General features: G+C 40.7%; 1 protein-coding gene across 2 annotated transcripts in view; it reads right to left on the minus strand.

Moving 5' to 3' along the window:
• The window catches only part of ANKRD55 (ankyrin repeat domain 55), a 95,319-nt gene that overhangs the window by 9,590 nt on the left and 67,887 nt on the right, over positions 1-17,842 (minus strand). For both annotated transcript variants that reach the window (XM_047086729.1, XM_047086722.1), the window contains 3 exons: positions 9,987-10,171; positions 5,684-5,851; positions 1,955-2,616 (listed from right to left, as the gene is read on the minus strand). In XM_047086729.1, coding sequence (XP_046942685.1) covers positions 1,955-2,616; positions 5,684-5,851; positions 9,987-10,171 — 1,015 coding nt within the window. The remainder of the gene's footprint in view (positions 1-1,954; positions 2,617-5,683; positions 5,852-9,986; positions 10,172-17,842) is intronic.

The raw sequence follows: 17,842 nt of genomic DNA on the forward strand, positions 1-17,842 counted from the left end.
TAGAAAAAAGACAGGCTCTCTTGGGAACAGAAAAAGAACGAGATTTTCACAAATTTCAAAAGATTTTCAAAAGAGGAGATATTAGCCAGGACAGGACCAACTCCAGAAAGGAGGACGGGTTGAAGCCCTGGAGACCACTAAAGTATCAAAAGAAGACTAATATCTTTCCTTCCTGATCCTTCTGTAGAACAAAAGCAAAAACATTACCTATGGCACTAACCACATACTTTAGTGCTTTGTGGAGGAAGTAAAATGTTGCGTGGAGTTTTTCTCAGACACCAGGATGTCTGTTTCTCACACATACATGTAAATATGTATGAGGGGAGTCATACTCTACCTCTACCTGTTTCAGACACCAGACCAGGCACACATAAATGAGGGAAGAGAGCCAGGCTCATGCTGCATATTAAACAGGAAGGAATATTTCTTTCTTTTTTTTTTTTTTTTAGGAAGGAATATTTCTTATTTCCAAATATATATATTCCTCCATTTCTTTTTTTAAAAGATTTTATTTCTTTATTTTCAGAGAGAGAAGGAAAGTGAAGAGTGAGTGTGAGTGGGGGAGAGGCAGAGAGAGAGAGGGAGAGAGAGAATCCCAAGCTGTCAGCTTAGAGCCCAACACAGAGTTCAAACCCACAAACTGTGAGATCATGACCTGAGCCGAAACCAAGAGTCGGATGTTCAACTGACTGAGCCACCCAGGTGCCTCATCCCTCCTCCACTTCTTACAATACACATAGCCCTCTCAGTATTTCATTCTTGTATGTTTGACAGAAATGCGGGTTCAAGATACATCATTTTTTTCTCTTAACCCTACTATGAGAAAAACAACAGAAACACATTAATGAAGAAAAACTGACACTTCTTGGAGAGATACTAGAGACTGTTGTGGACTGGGTTGAACTGGCGACAGTGATGTCTAGCTGGTGTTCAAGGGGACAGTGGGTATTCATATCTGGCCTATTATTACCAAGTGGAATTTGGGTTCAGTGTTGCCAGGCTTTTAAATTTTTCAGAAAAGGCTAGAATTTTCTATTTTTTTTATGTAATACTTGATGATTTTTAAATATTGGCAATTAATTCACTTGAAAACAAAACAAGATTCTGTGGCAATGAACTAATTTTGGAAGCTGTTTTGCAGCCTCTGCTTTAAAACAATGTTTCCCTTTCTTTAGTGTGCATCAGAATCACCTGTGGACCATTAAAGAAAAAAATATATATATATATATTGCTTATATGTGTATAAAAACAAATTCTTTAGTGTGATACACTTATTTAAAGGGGGATATATACTTACTTATACCTATTTTGTGTGTGTGTGTGTGTGTGTATGTGTGTATACACGTGTATAAAATATCTCTGGAAGAATAAACAACAAATAATATTAGTAGCTTTGGATGAGTGGCATTGGTTGGCTTGGGGAAGAGACAGCAGGGAGAATTACAATGTAAGCCTTTGGTATGTGTGGAAACTTGAACCATTAATGTGTGAATGTTACCTAGAAGGTATTGCCATTTCCTCTCCTCCCTCACCAAAATTTTGCTTCTGTAGGTCTGAAGTAGGGATTGAACACCTGATTTAAAAGCAAGCCATCACACAAACAAATCAACCCCTCATAATTGATATTGCCACTATCCCTGGTTAAGAATCTTAGCTACTGGAAATAGCAATATTTCTGCTTTAATCTTCCAATCACTACACATATCTGCTGGGAATAGAAGAAGGCACATACTTTAACTTGATGATTGCCCTCAGGGTGGAAAAGCAGAATGTTTCAATAGCCTAGAGATCTTGAGTCCAGTAGACTCAAGGAAAAATGTTGGCCCTCATCATCCATTTTGTTCTGGCCCTGCCTTCTAGGCTACTGTCACCCCAGTTCCTAGCCCAGAACTATAGGAAACATTTCTTGGAGAGAGCCTGCCAGGAATGAGGAAGAGGGAAGCAAGGGTAATACCTGATGAAGGATTATGTAGATGAGGAAGATGTGGCAGCCCAAAGACCTCCTGGTGACCAGAGCCACTGGTGAGCAATCTGTCCAGCAGTTTATCAGAAGAAGACACAGTCCCAGCCTTACAGAACACCTGGTTAGAATCGCCTCTCCAGGGGTTATCTAGCAACGCTTGGCAACCAGTTCTGTTATGCAGTAAGTCCTGCTCACTGCGGCTTTTCTGAGATCGCTGGGCCATATGATGACTACCAGAGCTCAGACCAGTATGGGAAGTGGCCCCCTGGGAAGCTGTCAGGAAGTGACTGCCCACGGTGATGGGTGGGAGACTCTGCGTTCTGATTGGTGGAAGCCCCTTGGGGCCCAGAGGCTTCTTTTCTGGCAAGAGATATTTTGAATTCTCTGAGGTCCGCTTCTTAAGGTCAATCATAGCCACCTGATCGCCTGGCCCTTCTTGGCAGTTGGTATCCACGATGCCGTCAAAGGTGGTGATGATGTCATCGACTTCCGAGGTGTGCTCCCCCCTGTGTCGATCCCTGCTGTGATCCTTCTGATAGGCTTTCTGCTCTTCTTTTTTGTTTTTGCAGAAGATTTGGTTGAGCATGCTGAATCGTCCCTCCTTCTTCTGGGGTCTACTGCTCTGGGAAGGAAAGGGTCGAGTAGGCTCTGTTCTATGGGAATGTAAAATAACAAGGACTCTGTAAGAAGCTAGGAAGTGGTCACAATCCCCCAACCAAACACTGCCTCCCTCTATTTCATCTGCTTGAGAAGGTTGTCTTAGGTAATCCAAAGACACCCCAAAGCATTTTCAAGTCAAAGGTCAGGTGGAAGAACTCGCAAAACCCTTTGTTACTCCACTCCTTGCCATAGTTAGACTATTTCTTAGATTCCTCTTAGTCCCTCAGGAACTGTCCTTTCAAAATCTACCTCTAGATCATCTATTTTCACCAAGGGATAAACTAAGTTGAAAATAGTTAAAGCATTACTGTTCTCACTTATCAAGCACAGTCAGTAGGGGTATAAGTTTTAAGTCACAGAGATGAAGGCTAAGGGTGAGTTCAGGCTTCAAGTGGTAGAGGCAAGGGGAGCTTGTAGAGGCAGGGGAAATGTGGTTTCAGGTTTTCTCTGAAAGAGATCTCATAAGATCTAGGCATAGCTCAGACATTATCTACCTCAGGAAGACTGCCCGTTTTATGCTATTTGAATGTTCTTTGTTTCCCTTTCAGTTTTTACTAAATTTCCTATTGGAAAATACTTTTTAAAAAAGGAAACCGAGGGAAGAAGCTTTAGTCTGGGCTTTAGCTGCCCAGGAGGAAGTGTTTGTCCCAGAGATCAGGTGTGGCAGCAGAAGAAAAGTGAGCAATGCCCAATGGGCAGGCAAATTCTAAAGAAAAAAAGGTCAGCAGTTGTCCGACGGGCTCCTCTTATGTGAGTTTCCCTGAGGCACGATTCTGTTTTTCTTGCTTGGAAAATTCTGTTACTCTCTTTTGAGGCCACAATTGACTTAGTGCTTTCTGTGGTACAAGTTAATGATGAAATCTGACCCATGTGTGTGCCCTAAAAGCCAGATTGCAACATTACTCTTCAGAGTGAGATACTGTAATTTGTAATTTGAAAAACATCACCACTTGACTGTATATAATTAGTGTTTTTCTTTACAGGTCACACAGTGTGTAATTGAATCTTTATTTCCACGATGTATTTTTATCTTCATTCTTTCACCTTCCAATAGGCTTTGTGAACTATTGAATACCCCTTCAAGACCCCTAATATTACCTCAGGGGATCTCTAACATTCTTCCAAGTTGACCTCAATAGAATATAGCCCTGTGCAAATTAATGCTACTTTAGTATCTTCTATAATCTTTCCTCCGGTTATAGATTGTGATTTAGGCCAGTGGGGTCTTAAAGTGTGGTCCCCTAAACCCTGTGGGTGGGGTCCCCAACAGTCTTCAGTTGCTTTTGTACAATATTCATGTGCTTTTGTACAATAGAGATAGTGGGTCAAAGTATGGGCTCCTTGATACAAATCAAGACAGTATCATCAATGGACTTATGTTAAAAAATTGTCATTTAACTTATTAATGTCTGGTAAAAGTTATTAATTTTATTAAATATTGACCTTTGCGGGGTGTCTGGATGGATCAGTAGGTTAAGTCCTGGCTTCAGCTCAGGTCATGATCTCACGGTTCGTGAGTTCAAGCCCCAGGTTGGACTCTGTGCTGACAGCTCACAGCCTGGAGCCTGCTTCGGATTCTGTGTCTCCCTCTCTCTCTGTCCCTCCCCCACTCACTCTCTCTCTCTCTCTCTCTCTCAAAAATAAAATAAACATTAAAAAAATTTTTAAAAATGACCTTTCAGTATACACTTTTTGACAAAACAGGAAGTACCCATAAGCAATTCAACTATATAACAAAATATGACGGTTGTCTTGAGGTAAAGCACTTGTATAATTGTTTGAGTTGCCAGCTAACCTAGATACTGTTTTTTCACAGAACACCATTTTTATGACCTACAGACAAACTATGGTTATTTGCAATTGGGTATTTTCAGAAAGCTTCTCAAAAATGAATAAAATAAGCCTGTAATTTCAAGGTAAACAACTGACAGCAATTGCTGCCAATGACAAAAGTCCAGTTTTCAAGCAAAAATTAGAATTTTGAAAAACTTGTGTGCATACTGTAAGCTTGACAGCTTCCTGATACATAAAGGCTCCTCCAATAAGATCAGTGGTGATATTAACAAATGTGATTTTTTAATATTGTATAATGCAATGTGTCATCTGGATGATATTCCTAATTAAGTGAACCAATATTTTCCAAATGACCAAAGCAAGATACTATAAAATCCTGTATGGGTATAAGACCCATTTAAAGTGCAAGACAGACTAATGGATTTTAACACAACAGAGTATAAAAAGTTCATCGATATGCCAATAGTTCACGTTGTAAATAACATTTGTCAAGTTTGGATGTAATAGCAAAGGAAAAGTATCTACAATATCTGAAAATGCTACTGAAATATTCCCTTCTCCAACTGCATATTTATGCAAAGCCAGATTTTTTTCAGACACTTCAATCAAAATAACATATTGCAAGAGACTGAGTACAGGAACAGATGTGGGAATATAGCTGTATTCTACTATGCTTCTATTAAGATATCGAAGAGATTTGCAAAACATTGCAAAGCTCTGCTGTTCTTCTCATTACAACTTTTTTTTGGTTTTGGACAACAAGGTTATTTTTAGCTACAAATATGGTATTTATGTCAACATGTAAATGTAATGAGGTTATTGCTTTAAATGAATAACTACATATTTTATTAAAAATTAGTTTTAGTTTTTAGTGCTATAAATACAGAAAGGTGTAACTCCCATAAAGAAAACCCCTCGGGGTTCCCAATTTTTGAAAGTGGAAAAGGGTGCTGAGAACAAAAAGTTTGAGAATAGTTGATTACGGAAAAAAAGAAGATTAAGAGAACATGGCATACAGGGAAGAAGAAAGGGAGAAACAGGAAAGAAGAAATGAAAGTCCAGTGGATGTTAGGGTGATGGATTTGGGCTCACTACTATAATTTTGCTCCATAGAGTAGAGAACATGTCACGATATATTAGACAGTGGCAAGCACAATATTAAGTTAGAGCTGGATTTGGGCATCGGCAAGGGAAAAGTTTCATCCAATTTTATGAATGTTTGAGAGGAAGAAAACAATGAGTGCCTCTCCTCTCCAGTGCACTCACCTACTCTCTTGGGAGAGGAGTTGGACACAGGCTGTGTGGCCACAGTACAGGGCGTAGGCCAGGGGTGTGCTCTCCTTGGTGTCTCGCAGGTTGCTGTCCATGCCCAGCTCCAGCAGTGACTGCACACAGTCTGCCTTCCCTGCAGCTGCAGCCCAGTGCAGTGGTGTCCTGGGGGACCACATGGGAATGGCACAAGGGTCAGAGCACAGAAATGGCACAGGGTGCTCAGCTGGCAACAGTTGTTTAAAGTCTGGGTGTGGCACGAGAAATGTGTGGCTATTTGCAGTGTGGAAATGGTAAGTTAAGTATCAGATGGGGCTTCAGGATGATGCAAACTGTCCTCCAGCTATAAGCATTCTGGAGCCTTGTACCCTTCTCTGGCCTTCTTGACGATGTCCTAGAAGAGGAAGTAGTGCGTCAAAAGCTATGGGCAATTTTTTTTTAAGTTTATTTATTTTTGAGAGAGAGAGAGAGACAGACAGAGCACAAGCAGGGGAAGAGCAGAGAGAGAGGGAGACACAAAATCCAAAACAGGCTCCAAGCTGTCAGCACAGAGTCCGATGCAGGCCTTGAACTCACAAATTGTGAGATCATGACCTGAGCCAAAGCCAGCTGCTTAACCTACTGAGCCACACAGGCAACCCCAAGCTATGGGCAATTTTAAGGCTCTTTATACATAGTGCAAACTGTCTTCTAAGAACATTGACTCAATTTCTCCCCCTACCAGCTGTGTCCCTATTCCTTCCCTAAACTGAGTGTTATCATCACCTTTAAAAATCTTTGCCAATTTGGTAGGCAAAATGATACCACAGTGTTATTTTCTTTTGCATTTCTTTAATAGTGAGGTGGAAGTTTTGAAATACATTTTTATTTGTCATTTGAGTCTTCTGACTGAAATGACTCTTAATGCCTTTTGGCCATTTTTTTTTCTGTTATATTGTTAGTTTTTCTTACTAATTTATGTAGGCTCCTTATATATTAAAGATATCAATACTTTTGCAAACATTTTCTCTAATTTGTTACTTGACTTTTAATTTTTATAGTGATTTTCCATAAAAAATTAAAAATAGCCACATTTAATTATCTCTTTGCTTTTGTTTCTTTCAGCATTTTATACTTAGAAAGTCCTTCATCAGCCAGAAGATAGATACATATTCCTCAATAGTTAAGCCTTTATTTAATTGTAAAAGCAGTATTCTCTTAGGTAAAAAAAAAAAAAAAAAAAAAGCAGGAGGCTAGGAGAAAATATTGTCATTTTTAAGCTGCCCTGGGAAAGGCTCAATCCTGAGGCAGGGAAGGAAGGCATGGAAAACTTCTTGGCTTTCTGGTGGGGCCTGAACCCTGGGCAGAAGGGTGGCCAAGCAGTCTCTCAGACATGGAGGCAGCCAAGGGGCTAGACAGAGAAGGGCTCAGTTGGAGCTATCTGTTAAAGGTGCATGGGCCTTAGTACTTGGGAGAGTAGTCTTGTCCTCAGTGTGGTCAAGATCCCCATGCGTGGATTGTGTCTTCTGTCAATCAAGCATCCTCCTCCTCATGTTATACTACTTCCTGCAATTTGAGAACACTTCATAGGACTGTGTTTCTTTTCAATACAGTGATCAATCACCCTGCTTATTTGAATAAGTGGCAGATGTGACTGATTCTATTCTACTTGAGAGAGGTCTCCACACAATATCTATTATGAAACAGGATGAGGCTCCAGCCAGATTATGCCATCCTGTTTAGAGGATATATTGCCAATAAATTCAATAGATGAAGGGTTGGGCATCAATCTCATCAGGTTCATGGACACATGACAACTCACTTTGGAGCAGTGTGAAATACTTCTTTACAACAATTGTGAAGACCAAGTGTTTTAATTCTTCTGACTGCCAACATGGAAAAAGAGATCCGGAAGACCAAGGGGAAAACATAAATTATTTTGCAGAGAAACAGAGTATATAGAAAACTCCTAACTAATAGACACAGAGCCTTTGTGGGCAATCTGTAGTATCCAATTTCAGGTTATCTAACCTGTAATTCCTTTCTTATCTCTAAATTTCCGACAAACACAGCACACAAACACACATTTACACTGGGATAGCTGAAACTATCAAAATGTGAAGGTGGAGGGCCAGGGCCCATGACTCAGAAAAAATTCATTAGAGGTGGTTGATGAGGTAGTGTCTGAAGAGCAGGAAATGATTGATATAAGCATGCAGCATTGGTTGAGATGTCAGTAAGGAATGATTTATAGGACATGTAAACATTCCCGAGAGAATTCCCAGAAGCATGTAGGGAGAACTTGATAAAAGACTGTCTTTCCTGAAGATAAATGGGTTGGGTATTAAAGTAAAGTATGACCTCACAGGTTGATGAAACTTGAGACATTTATGCTACATGAGCTACTTCTGAGTTATGTGTTCTGTGCCATGGATCTTAGGCTAATTACACCATGTTTTAAATCTCATACATCTGGGGCACCTGGGGGCTCAGATGGTTAAGCTTCCCACTCTTGATTTTGGCTTCAGTCATAATCTCACAGTTCCTGAGATCAAGCCCCAAAACAGGCTCCATGCTGATAGCACAGAGCCTGCTTGGGATTCTCTATCTCTCACCTCTCTCTCTCTCCTCTTCCCCTGCTCTCTCTTTCTCTTTCTCTCTCTCTCTTAAAATAAATAAGTAAACTTTAAAAAAATAAATAAATATCACAGATCTAGAAAGTACTTTAATATCTAGGAGGACTAGTGCCTGCATATTTTCCCTCTCTCTCTTTTTTTTAAACCACTGCCTTATTTTTCTTCCCTTTGCTTCAAACACTTTCTCTCCACTAGGAGAAGAAGCATAAGGAAGTCACAATTCCTACAAATGGTTAAAGCATTTATACCTATGAAACTTCTGAAAAATTCTACTAAGACAAGCTCACAGTTTCAGTGTGAAGGTACAGCTGCAGGTTGCAGAAAACAAAACAAAACGGAGGGCAGGATTTGGCCTCTATTGGCCTCAATTGGCAACAATTTGGCCTCAATTTGCCTCAATTGGCAACAAGTGAGTTGAGCTTTGGAGCAGGAACTAGATTCTCCTGGAGATTTTACTTCACTTTGAACTCTTGTACGATCTTATCTTTTGTACTTTTTTTTCCTACCTTGGTTTTACTTTCTTCCCTGAGGCTTGGGGAACTGGATTTCCTTTGCTAAGTGTATGATAATGCAAACTGGGAAATATCCTGTTTGGAACTGGTTGTGAAAGTATTTTAAAGTCGGTAAACTTTTCTCCAGCCCGCCTTTCTTAAATGTGTTGCTTTCTTCTTTTTTTTTTTTTTTTTTTTTGGCTCATTAACCTTTTCTCTTCATGTAACTTCAGTCCTGTTACTGTCTTACCTGCTCAAGATCAATATCTGACCTTGGGAAAAGGTCTACTTTCAATGATCTACACTTCAATTTTAATTAAAGTCATCATGTTAACCATCATGTGCAGACTCATGTGCAACTCAAGAATTTTTCCCAGGTGTTATAAGAATTTCAGGTATAGCAGAGTAGGAGGTGCTTCTTGGTATTTACCTGAAGTTAAGATAAGTAGGTGGCTAATTTTGCACTTCAACAGAAGAGGGCAAAAAACCCATACATAGCATGTAAGCCTTTTACTTATTTTCAATAGTCTTGTTTGTTGTTATATTATTCTTGTATTTCCATTGAATCAATGCCTAACCAAAACAAAGATTAGATAAGCAGTGTAATTGAAAAGCTCTAATAGTTGATTATGGATGAAAAGTTCTTCGTTTAGAAGAGGAGGGTACAAGTCTTCTTTCATTGCTACCTACCTCTGGGATAAGTCTCTTCCCCTTTCTGGATCCAGCTTCTTTTTCCTTGCCAATGTATTTTTAATGGTTGGGAAAAAAAAAGAAAAACCTGAAAAATGTCACATCTAGTTCTGAATACAAAACTTCTCTTATGCTCTTGTCTGGATAACAAGAACTTATAGACTTTATGACATAATCCAGGAATGATGAAAAAAATAAGACTTACTGTTAAGAAATAAAAAGTGCATATATAGCAGGAAGCTGACATACAGAAAGCCTTCTGAGAACATTTAGCAAAAAGTGGAAAGTCTGACAATACTGTACAGTCACAGCATTTCTTTCCATAACAATGATTTTTCCTGCCCTGACTAAAATAGAGCAGTTTTTATTGTCACAAGCACATGTGTGAATATTACCGGCAGTCAAGGATATAGTCATATAGGATAACCCCTTAACCATGTTCTTTATTTTAAGATAAAGAGAAGATGGCTGTTAGTTCCCAACACTTTGAGTTGCTACCAGTACCTGTCGTCCACATCCAGAGCCTGCAGGTTGCACTCAGGCACTCTCGCCAGTTCATTAATAATGTCGCTGAAGCCTGCTGCTGCGGCGATGTGCACACATGTCTTCCCACTCTCGTCATCGTAGTTGATTATGGATGGACCCTGGTGGTGGCTCAGGATGATGGAACACAGAATTCTATTTCCACTCTGGAGGAGAGAGTCAAAGGAAGCTCATTATGTATCATCCAGTGCTCTTCCCAGTCTATGAATGTTAAGATAAAATACAAAGAAAAAAATGCAAAAAGAAAAAGAAAGGAAAGGAAAACTAAAAAGGGGAGTAAACACATTTTAACAAACCCTCCAACAAACTCCCACTTGCCTCTTGTCACTGGAAGGATTTTTGTTTCCCATAAGAGCTAAATTGTCTTCCATCATTAGCCAACTAACAAGGACTTAAATTAAATACAGGTTGACTGACATGCTGGGGGGTGGGGGGAGCTACCTAGACAACAACTGGTTCATCAAATCTATTTGTTGTTTTTTTTTCCCCAACTAGGGCAGAGGTTGGCCCCTGAGAAACCAGAAGAGTGAAAAAAATTTTTAAACAATGATTTTTTTAATGTTTATTTATTTTTGAGAGAGAGAGAAAAAGAGAGGCAGAGAGGGAGGCAGAGAATCCGAAGCAGGCTCCACGTTGTCAGCACAGAGCCCAACAAGGGGCTCAAACCCATGAACCCTGAGATCATGACCTGGGCCAAGACTGGACCTTAACTGACTGAACCACCCAGGTACCCCAGAGTGAATTTTAATGTAAATAAAATGACCAGGATGAGTACTCACTGGTGGCAAAATGATGACCAAGATGATCCAGTAATGATCAGATTGCTACAAACTGCATGAAATTTAATCTCCAAAAATCCTTGGTGAAAGTAAATGGATCATAATTAAGTAGTTAGTCAATAAGAAATCAACAAATATGAGAAAGAAAGAACTTCAGGCAACCATCTAAATTGGGTCCATCTCTGTGTAGATCTATAATAAACTTTTCATCCTATCTTTGAAAGGAGGCTATTCTACACTTTTTTAAGTAGCCCGTCCAAGTCTTAAAAGTTACCAATTCTTCCTTGATAGTGTCCTATATCTCCTCAGCTTGCACAAATAGGTAAGTAAAATCTGTGCATATTACTGGTGTTGAATACCTTTCATTGACCTGGAAAAAAAAAACTGTATGAGCATTTACAATTTCAAATGACAATAAATTTTCATTGGCCAATGAAAGAGATTCTCATTTTATATCATACAATAGAAACTCTAATCCTTCAGATTCTTCTGATATCTCTGGAAAGATTATAAAACAATCCAAATAATTCATTAGCATTTTAATTTTCTGATTGAGTCCACAGAAAGACCCTGTAACTCCATGCACTAGGACTTATGGGTAGAATGGAGGTCCCTAGGAGGATTAAGAGCAGGTTAAGGAAATAGAGGAGCAAGGTATAGTTCTGGAAGCCCAGAGCTGGACCACAAGCTAGGGTCAGAGACCTGGGCAAGAAATAGAGTTGGTTTTTTAAAAAGCTGCAATTTTGATATACTTCAAATGCTGTTCAACAGCTACCTCCTGATACATTTTTCCGTGTAAAATTTCCTGTTGGTCTTTTTCGTGCTGTGTTATCCTGTTTATTTGACCCCACGGCTGGAGTCAGTTTTCACAATTCCATGGAACAGCACTCATTCATTTCACCTTTCCTCTTCCTTTCCCTCCCTTGTCTCTGCATTCTCGGCTCTCCGGATTTCCCATTACTCAGCTTGTTGCTGGCTCACAATGGGCAATTACACTGTGAGCCCTGGAAATGTGCTTCCACTGTATGAGAGACGGCAGCTGACATGAGTTCTACAACCTCTTGCAGGACGAGGGCCAGGGGCCCTCACAACTCTCAACTCTGAGGTGCAGGAAGAGAGCTGAGTGGGTGTTAAATGCTGCAACCAGGGCCAGATACATAATGTGTGAGGCTCAGGGCAAAATGAAAATGTGGAGTCCCCTGTTGATATGGCAGGAAAGAATCTCAGTCCTTTCTTCTTGGTGTCTTTCTTGACATGGCACAGTGATTTTTATTTGCTATTTATTATTGTGCTCCTTTGGGCTGGAGAGTCTTACTACTAGAGCAAACCCTTACAGGTGCCTGGGCCTTTCTCTTGTAACCTGGCACATGCTTGATCCTGACCCTCCTCAGGTCTGTGTCCAGGTCCCTTGCCAGGAGGCTGACAGTTTGTACTAGAGAGGTGGGGAAGCAGTACTGTGTGAGCCATGGTACCATTGTCCTTTCTGACTTCACTTACAAAACAAAAATTCAAAGATAAAATTAATGAAAATTTTCAGATGGTGGCCACAGAGCATTATACCCCAAGCACAGGGATCCCTTTTGAGCATGGGACCCACTTTGGCTGTACTGGTCACAGGCCCATAAAGTGGTTCTTACCCTCAAGCTTCTTCCTTCTCTTCCTCTCATCTTCCCTCTTATATCCTCTTGCTCCTTCCATCCTTCCTTTGTCTACAACAACTTCTACATTATTTGGATCAATTGATGAAGTTCTATGGCATGCCTGTTACCAGAAGTTGTTTACACTGAACACATCCAAGCTTCTGTGCCTGCTTTATCAACTTTTCTAAGATTCCTTCACCTGATGTTACTTAAACATATTTTGAAGGAGTCTAAAATACATTTAAAACAATCAAGAGCACCCCACCCCCAACACGCACACCTTTTAAAAAAGTACCATTTGAGGGAGAAAACAGAAGCAAAGAGCGTCAGTTCAATATATTTATTTTGTTTATAATTTCCTGGAACAGCAAAAGAATTCAGGTTGCCAAGGTGATTCAAAGGGCAAAGTGCCCTGTCACAATTCTCTCTTTGTGTGAAAGGGGGAGTGTCAAGCACAGATAGAAAAAACAATACCCATCTCCTCACCCTGTGTCTTCCTCCCTCCTCGCCTGACCCTCAGAGCAGTCATTTTTGGAAGTCACACTGAAATTGTGTTGCTTCCCAGGACTCTGCACCAGCCTATTCTGGGCCCTGACCAGGCAGGCCCAGTCAGCAGTGCCCCTGACGACTAAAGTGTCACACAGCTTCTCTAGATGAGAACTCCAACCTTATCCTTTTCCTCCAAAATATCTTCTATCCTGAATTTTCCAGGCAAGGCCTTTGCCTCTATACCTAGATCTCACTTCTACAACATTGTCACTGTATTTCCTTTTCTTTAAGAAGAAGGTGCTCCCAGGAATAAGGGCAATAGCTACCTTTACTTTGTGTAGACTTTGTGTGCCTGGCATTGTTCTAAGCATTGTCACATGCCAGCTCATTTAATCCTGGTAAGAACCCTGTGAAGTAGGTACTCCTATGATCCCCATATTGTAGAGCAGAATATGGAAGCATGTGGGAATCAAGTAACTTGGCCAGGGTGACAGTCAAGAAGGGACATGGCCAGGATGGACAGTAAGTTTGCAGAGCCCTTGCACTTCACCACTACACCATTCTGTCCCTGAGAAAAGGAACAGTCTGTTTATTTGATCCTGCATGTTCATACTGGGGAAACAGAAGTAAAAATGCCTGCTTAGACTGCAATGTCAGAAGCAATGATGTGTGCCTGGCCAAATGAGACCTTTTACAAAGTGAAACATGAGGTGCTTTAAAAGCCTTTGCTCAGAGGGTTGCCATGGTGCACCCCCACAGGAATTTGAGGGGCTCAAGAGAGCACTAGTCTATGAGCTGGGGCCTCAGGCTCAGTCGTTTCCTGGTGACAGCATTTCCTTCTTGGCAAGCTGGCCATGTCAGCCAATGGTAGGCTCCAGGCCTGGGAGGCCAGAGAGGGTTACAATGACCAAGGAGCACCAGGATAGAAGGAATGGGGTGGTGCTTAGAAGAGCCCTCAGGAAGAATGGAGAGTGGGATTCCTTTCATTAAACAGGGGAAGTAACAAACTGTACAGATCCTTTTCTTACGGAGCTCTGCAATTCTGCATTGAGTGGCCAGATGTGGATTGTGGATTTATTTGTTTTCTGTTGTATTTGTTTTGTTTCTGTCCATGGATAATCCATACAGTTGCCTTCATGTGCTCTGAAAACTGCTGGGAACTACCAAGTGCTAGTCATTTTCACTTTACACCTTGTGAGGGAGGGTTCATAAGAGGCTTTGTGTGATATAATTATTTATAAGAAATGTATATATAGTCATTCAGATAACCAAAATATATTTCTCAGATTCCTGAAAATGCTTCAGAACCATAAAGGTGAAATGAGTGTCTTGTTATTAACGAAGGTGACTTTTCGACCCCACCCAAGGGTGGGGCTGATAGCCAAGAGGACCAACTATGTGATTAGAGGGTTGGAACTGCCATTATCCCCACCCTAAAACCTCCAGAAGGGGAGAGGGGCTAGAAGTAGAATCAGCTGACGGCCCACTACTTAGTTAAATCATGACAATGTAATAATGCCTCAAAAACTTTTTTAGTTCTTTTTCAGAGCTTCCATGCTTGGGGAACCAGAAGGCTTCCATGGGCTACCAAGCCAGGCCTCAAGGTCCATGAGGCTACAAGTTCCTTTCTTTTGGACCTTACCCTATGTATCCCTTCAACTGGCTACTGACTCCTATGCTTTATCACATCCTTTAATAAAATGGTAAATGTTAGTGTTTCCCTGAGTTCTGTGAGCTGCTCTAGAAAATTAATCAAATCTGAGGAGGTCAGTGGAGCTTCCAGTCTTTCACTGGTAGATCAGAGGCACAGGTAACAGCCTGGGGCTTGAGATTGGCATCTGAGGGGCAGCCTTCTGGGACCGAACACTTAACCTTTGGAGTCTGATGCTATATCCAGAGATATCTGTCTGTCTGTCTGTCTCTCTCTCTCTCTCTCAAAAATAAATAAACATTAAAAAAAGAATTTTGCTATAGGCAGATTGCTAAAAAACATTACAATATTCTTACTGTAGACGCTTTTTATTCTAGGTGACCTTCCAAAGAGTCTTTGTGGAAGATTTTGGACTAGTTTTTATTACCACATGTCTGGGGAATAAGCTCTATGGTGGCTTCTTCTTGGAGGGCACTCCAACCACCTTCCTTCTTTTGGAAGCAGTGGCATATTTGCATCACTTATCCCATGATGGTGATTAGATAAATCATCGCTAGGGTTGTAGATCATACAGCCCTCTTAGAGGTGAAAGAACTAGCCCATCAGTTAAGCCAGAGCCAGATATGTCAGGCTGAGAATGAAACTCCAAGGAAAGATCTACTCATCTACATGAGGTGAACATTTGAGAGTTGAGAGTCTAGGGCTAACCAGATTTAAAAAAAAAAAAAAAAAAAAGGTGCCTAATAGCCTAGCTCAAAGTCTGGAACTATCTTCATGATTAGCCCCTTTGGACCCAGGCTTTACTGCTTGGCCTGACTCCAGAGGCCACTATACCCCAAAGCCTGGGGCTGACTCTCCTGGAGAGCTAGTACAAGACAGAAATTGGAGGGATGGGGCATGAGGCATGGTGACCTTCGCTGCTGAACTACTTCATTTCATAGGTTTTCTGATACTTTGGAAAACAAACAAACAAACAAACAAACAACACAAAACACAAAACACACACACCAAAAAACTATAGGAAAACAAACTACTATAGTATAGGAAGCAAAGAAACAAACAAAAAACAAAACTCCTTTCTTGCTCCGTTAGTGTGTAGAAAGGGGTTAAATCCCACTTTTGTCTGATAAATGAAGGTCTCCAGGATATCTCTACCCTGTCCTTGCTAAATGTTATGACTAGGGATCTTTCTGCTGAAATGAAGCCTAGCAGAGAGTAATACTCAATAAATATTTACTGAGCAACAAATAAATAAATGAGTAAAACAAGCCTTACAAGCTACAAGCAAAGCCAAACAGAATACCCATCCTTTTTAGCTTCTCTGTCTTCTCCTCATTGTCTTCTTTCTTTTACTATTTCACTTGTGTTCACTCTTAGGTGAGTCCCTGTTATTTTCTCCTTTTACTGCATCCCTTCCTCACTATAACCAAGCACTGGGGAGCTGACACATGTGGCCACTTAAACTTAGGTTGCCCTTCAAGACTTCAGTTTCCTAAGCAGGTTGGCCTTTGCTCCCAGAATGATGGATTTTGCAAATATTTTCTTTGCTTACTTTGGGCTTAGTGGCTTTGTAGTCTTCCCAGGAGTCATATGGCCTGGGTGCTTACGTGGGCACTGGGTGTATCTGGTCAAATGACAACCTCCTTGTGCACTAGTTTCTTTACTCGTGAATTGAATAGTGGGATTACATGATTTAGTTTGGTCCCTTGCAGCGCTGAGATTCTCTCACCTTAGGAATTAGACCCCACTGGTATATGACACTTATCCATTGTTATTCTGAATATATTTAGGGTAAAAGTATATTTATAAGACTTTGAATAAATCCAGAAGGCTGACCACAGGTCTTCACTACAGGAAGGAGGAGGATTCCATATTGGACCAACTGAACCAAACCAGTCTCAAGCACTAGAGGCTTAAAGGTTATATTAAAGAGCTATTAGGGTGTGTTTGTGTGTGTGTGTGTGTGTGTGTGTGTGTGTGTGTGTGTGTGTATTTAATTTCCTTAACCACATAACTACATACTGAATGAAGAAACATGAAATAGTTGTTTTTTATTATCATAATTCTTTTCTTTCTACCCTCCCTTGAAAAATGCACTGAAAGAAAAGTAATTCTGAGGAAGATTCCAAATAAACACATTTTCTAGTAAGCAGAGGAGGGAGCTAGTGGCAAGATTTGAGGGACAGTAGATACTTGCCACCTTCATTGACCAGCCATCATAGCTATGCTAGAAATCCTACGATTAGAAAAACCTCCCTGGTATTAAGACTTTTACACTCCTGAAAGACTCAGTTAAGGTAACAAATGGTGTTCTAAAGAAAGAACCCAATAAGCCATTAATCTCATTGATTTGAGATGGGTAAGTTTATTGGACAGAATTCAGTGAAACCTCTTGGAGGACCTAAGATTCACAAAGATCTGTTCTGGGTCTTGAGACACATCTACCTGAATAAGGCACAATACCTTTAAGCACACAGTCTAGAAGGAAAGAATCAGGCATCCCATTGCCTACGCCACAAGTCCTAGATGTTTAAGAAAGCACTAGACGTGCAACTTGGAGGGAACAATTCTGGAAGGGAGCTTAATAAAGAAGGTGGCATTTAGTTAGGCCTTCAGGAATAAGAAAGAATATGTAGAAATTCTTCAAGTGGAAGGGATGATGTGGGGAGTGCAAGAAGGATTTCACCAAAAGAGAAGAACGTGATTAAGGTGGAGACAGAATGAATCTCTGGGAGGGGGTAGGGGGTGGGGAGTGGTTGTTCACAACAGTATGTGTTAGCCCAGGGAGTTTGTTCTGCACCAAAAAATGGAACTCTTTGAAGGTTTTTAAGCCAAAGACCAACAGTGACCATAACTGTTTTGGTGGGATAACAGTTGTATTCATACATTCCTTTGGGATTTGTTGAAAGAGCACTTGGTGGCAATGTGAGAACAGAATGGAGAAGAAAAGGGCTGAAAGTAGGAATACAAATACTGAAACTGTTCAGGTGAAAGATGGTAGAAACCTGAGCTAAGGAAGTGATGGCAGGTGTACAAAATTGTCTCTACTTGCTCTTCCAGGCTTACCCTCCAAACTTTTTCCATCCTGCTCTTTACTTTTTAGCCTGTATGAATTGCATCAAATGGACTCCTTTGTTTTCCTGTTGGGTTTGGCCAATGAGTGGCACTGACAGGAGATGGGTGTAGGAGGACAGAGACTGAGGTGTTTGTCATTCAGTTCTCTCCCTGCCAGGCCACAGTTTGTTCATTCCATCAAAG

The sequence above is a fragment of the Lynx rufus genome, unplaced genomic scaffold (genome assembly GCF_022079265.1).
Source record: "Lynx rufus isolate CCGP_SWC_20201006 ecotype Redwood Valley unplaced genomic scaffold, mLynRuf1.p SCAF_1, whole genome shotgun sequence".
NCBI classification, from domain to species: domain Eukaryota; kingdom Metazoa; phylum Chordata; class Mammalia; order Carnivora; family Felidae; genus Lynx; species Lynx rufus.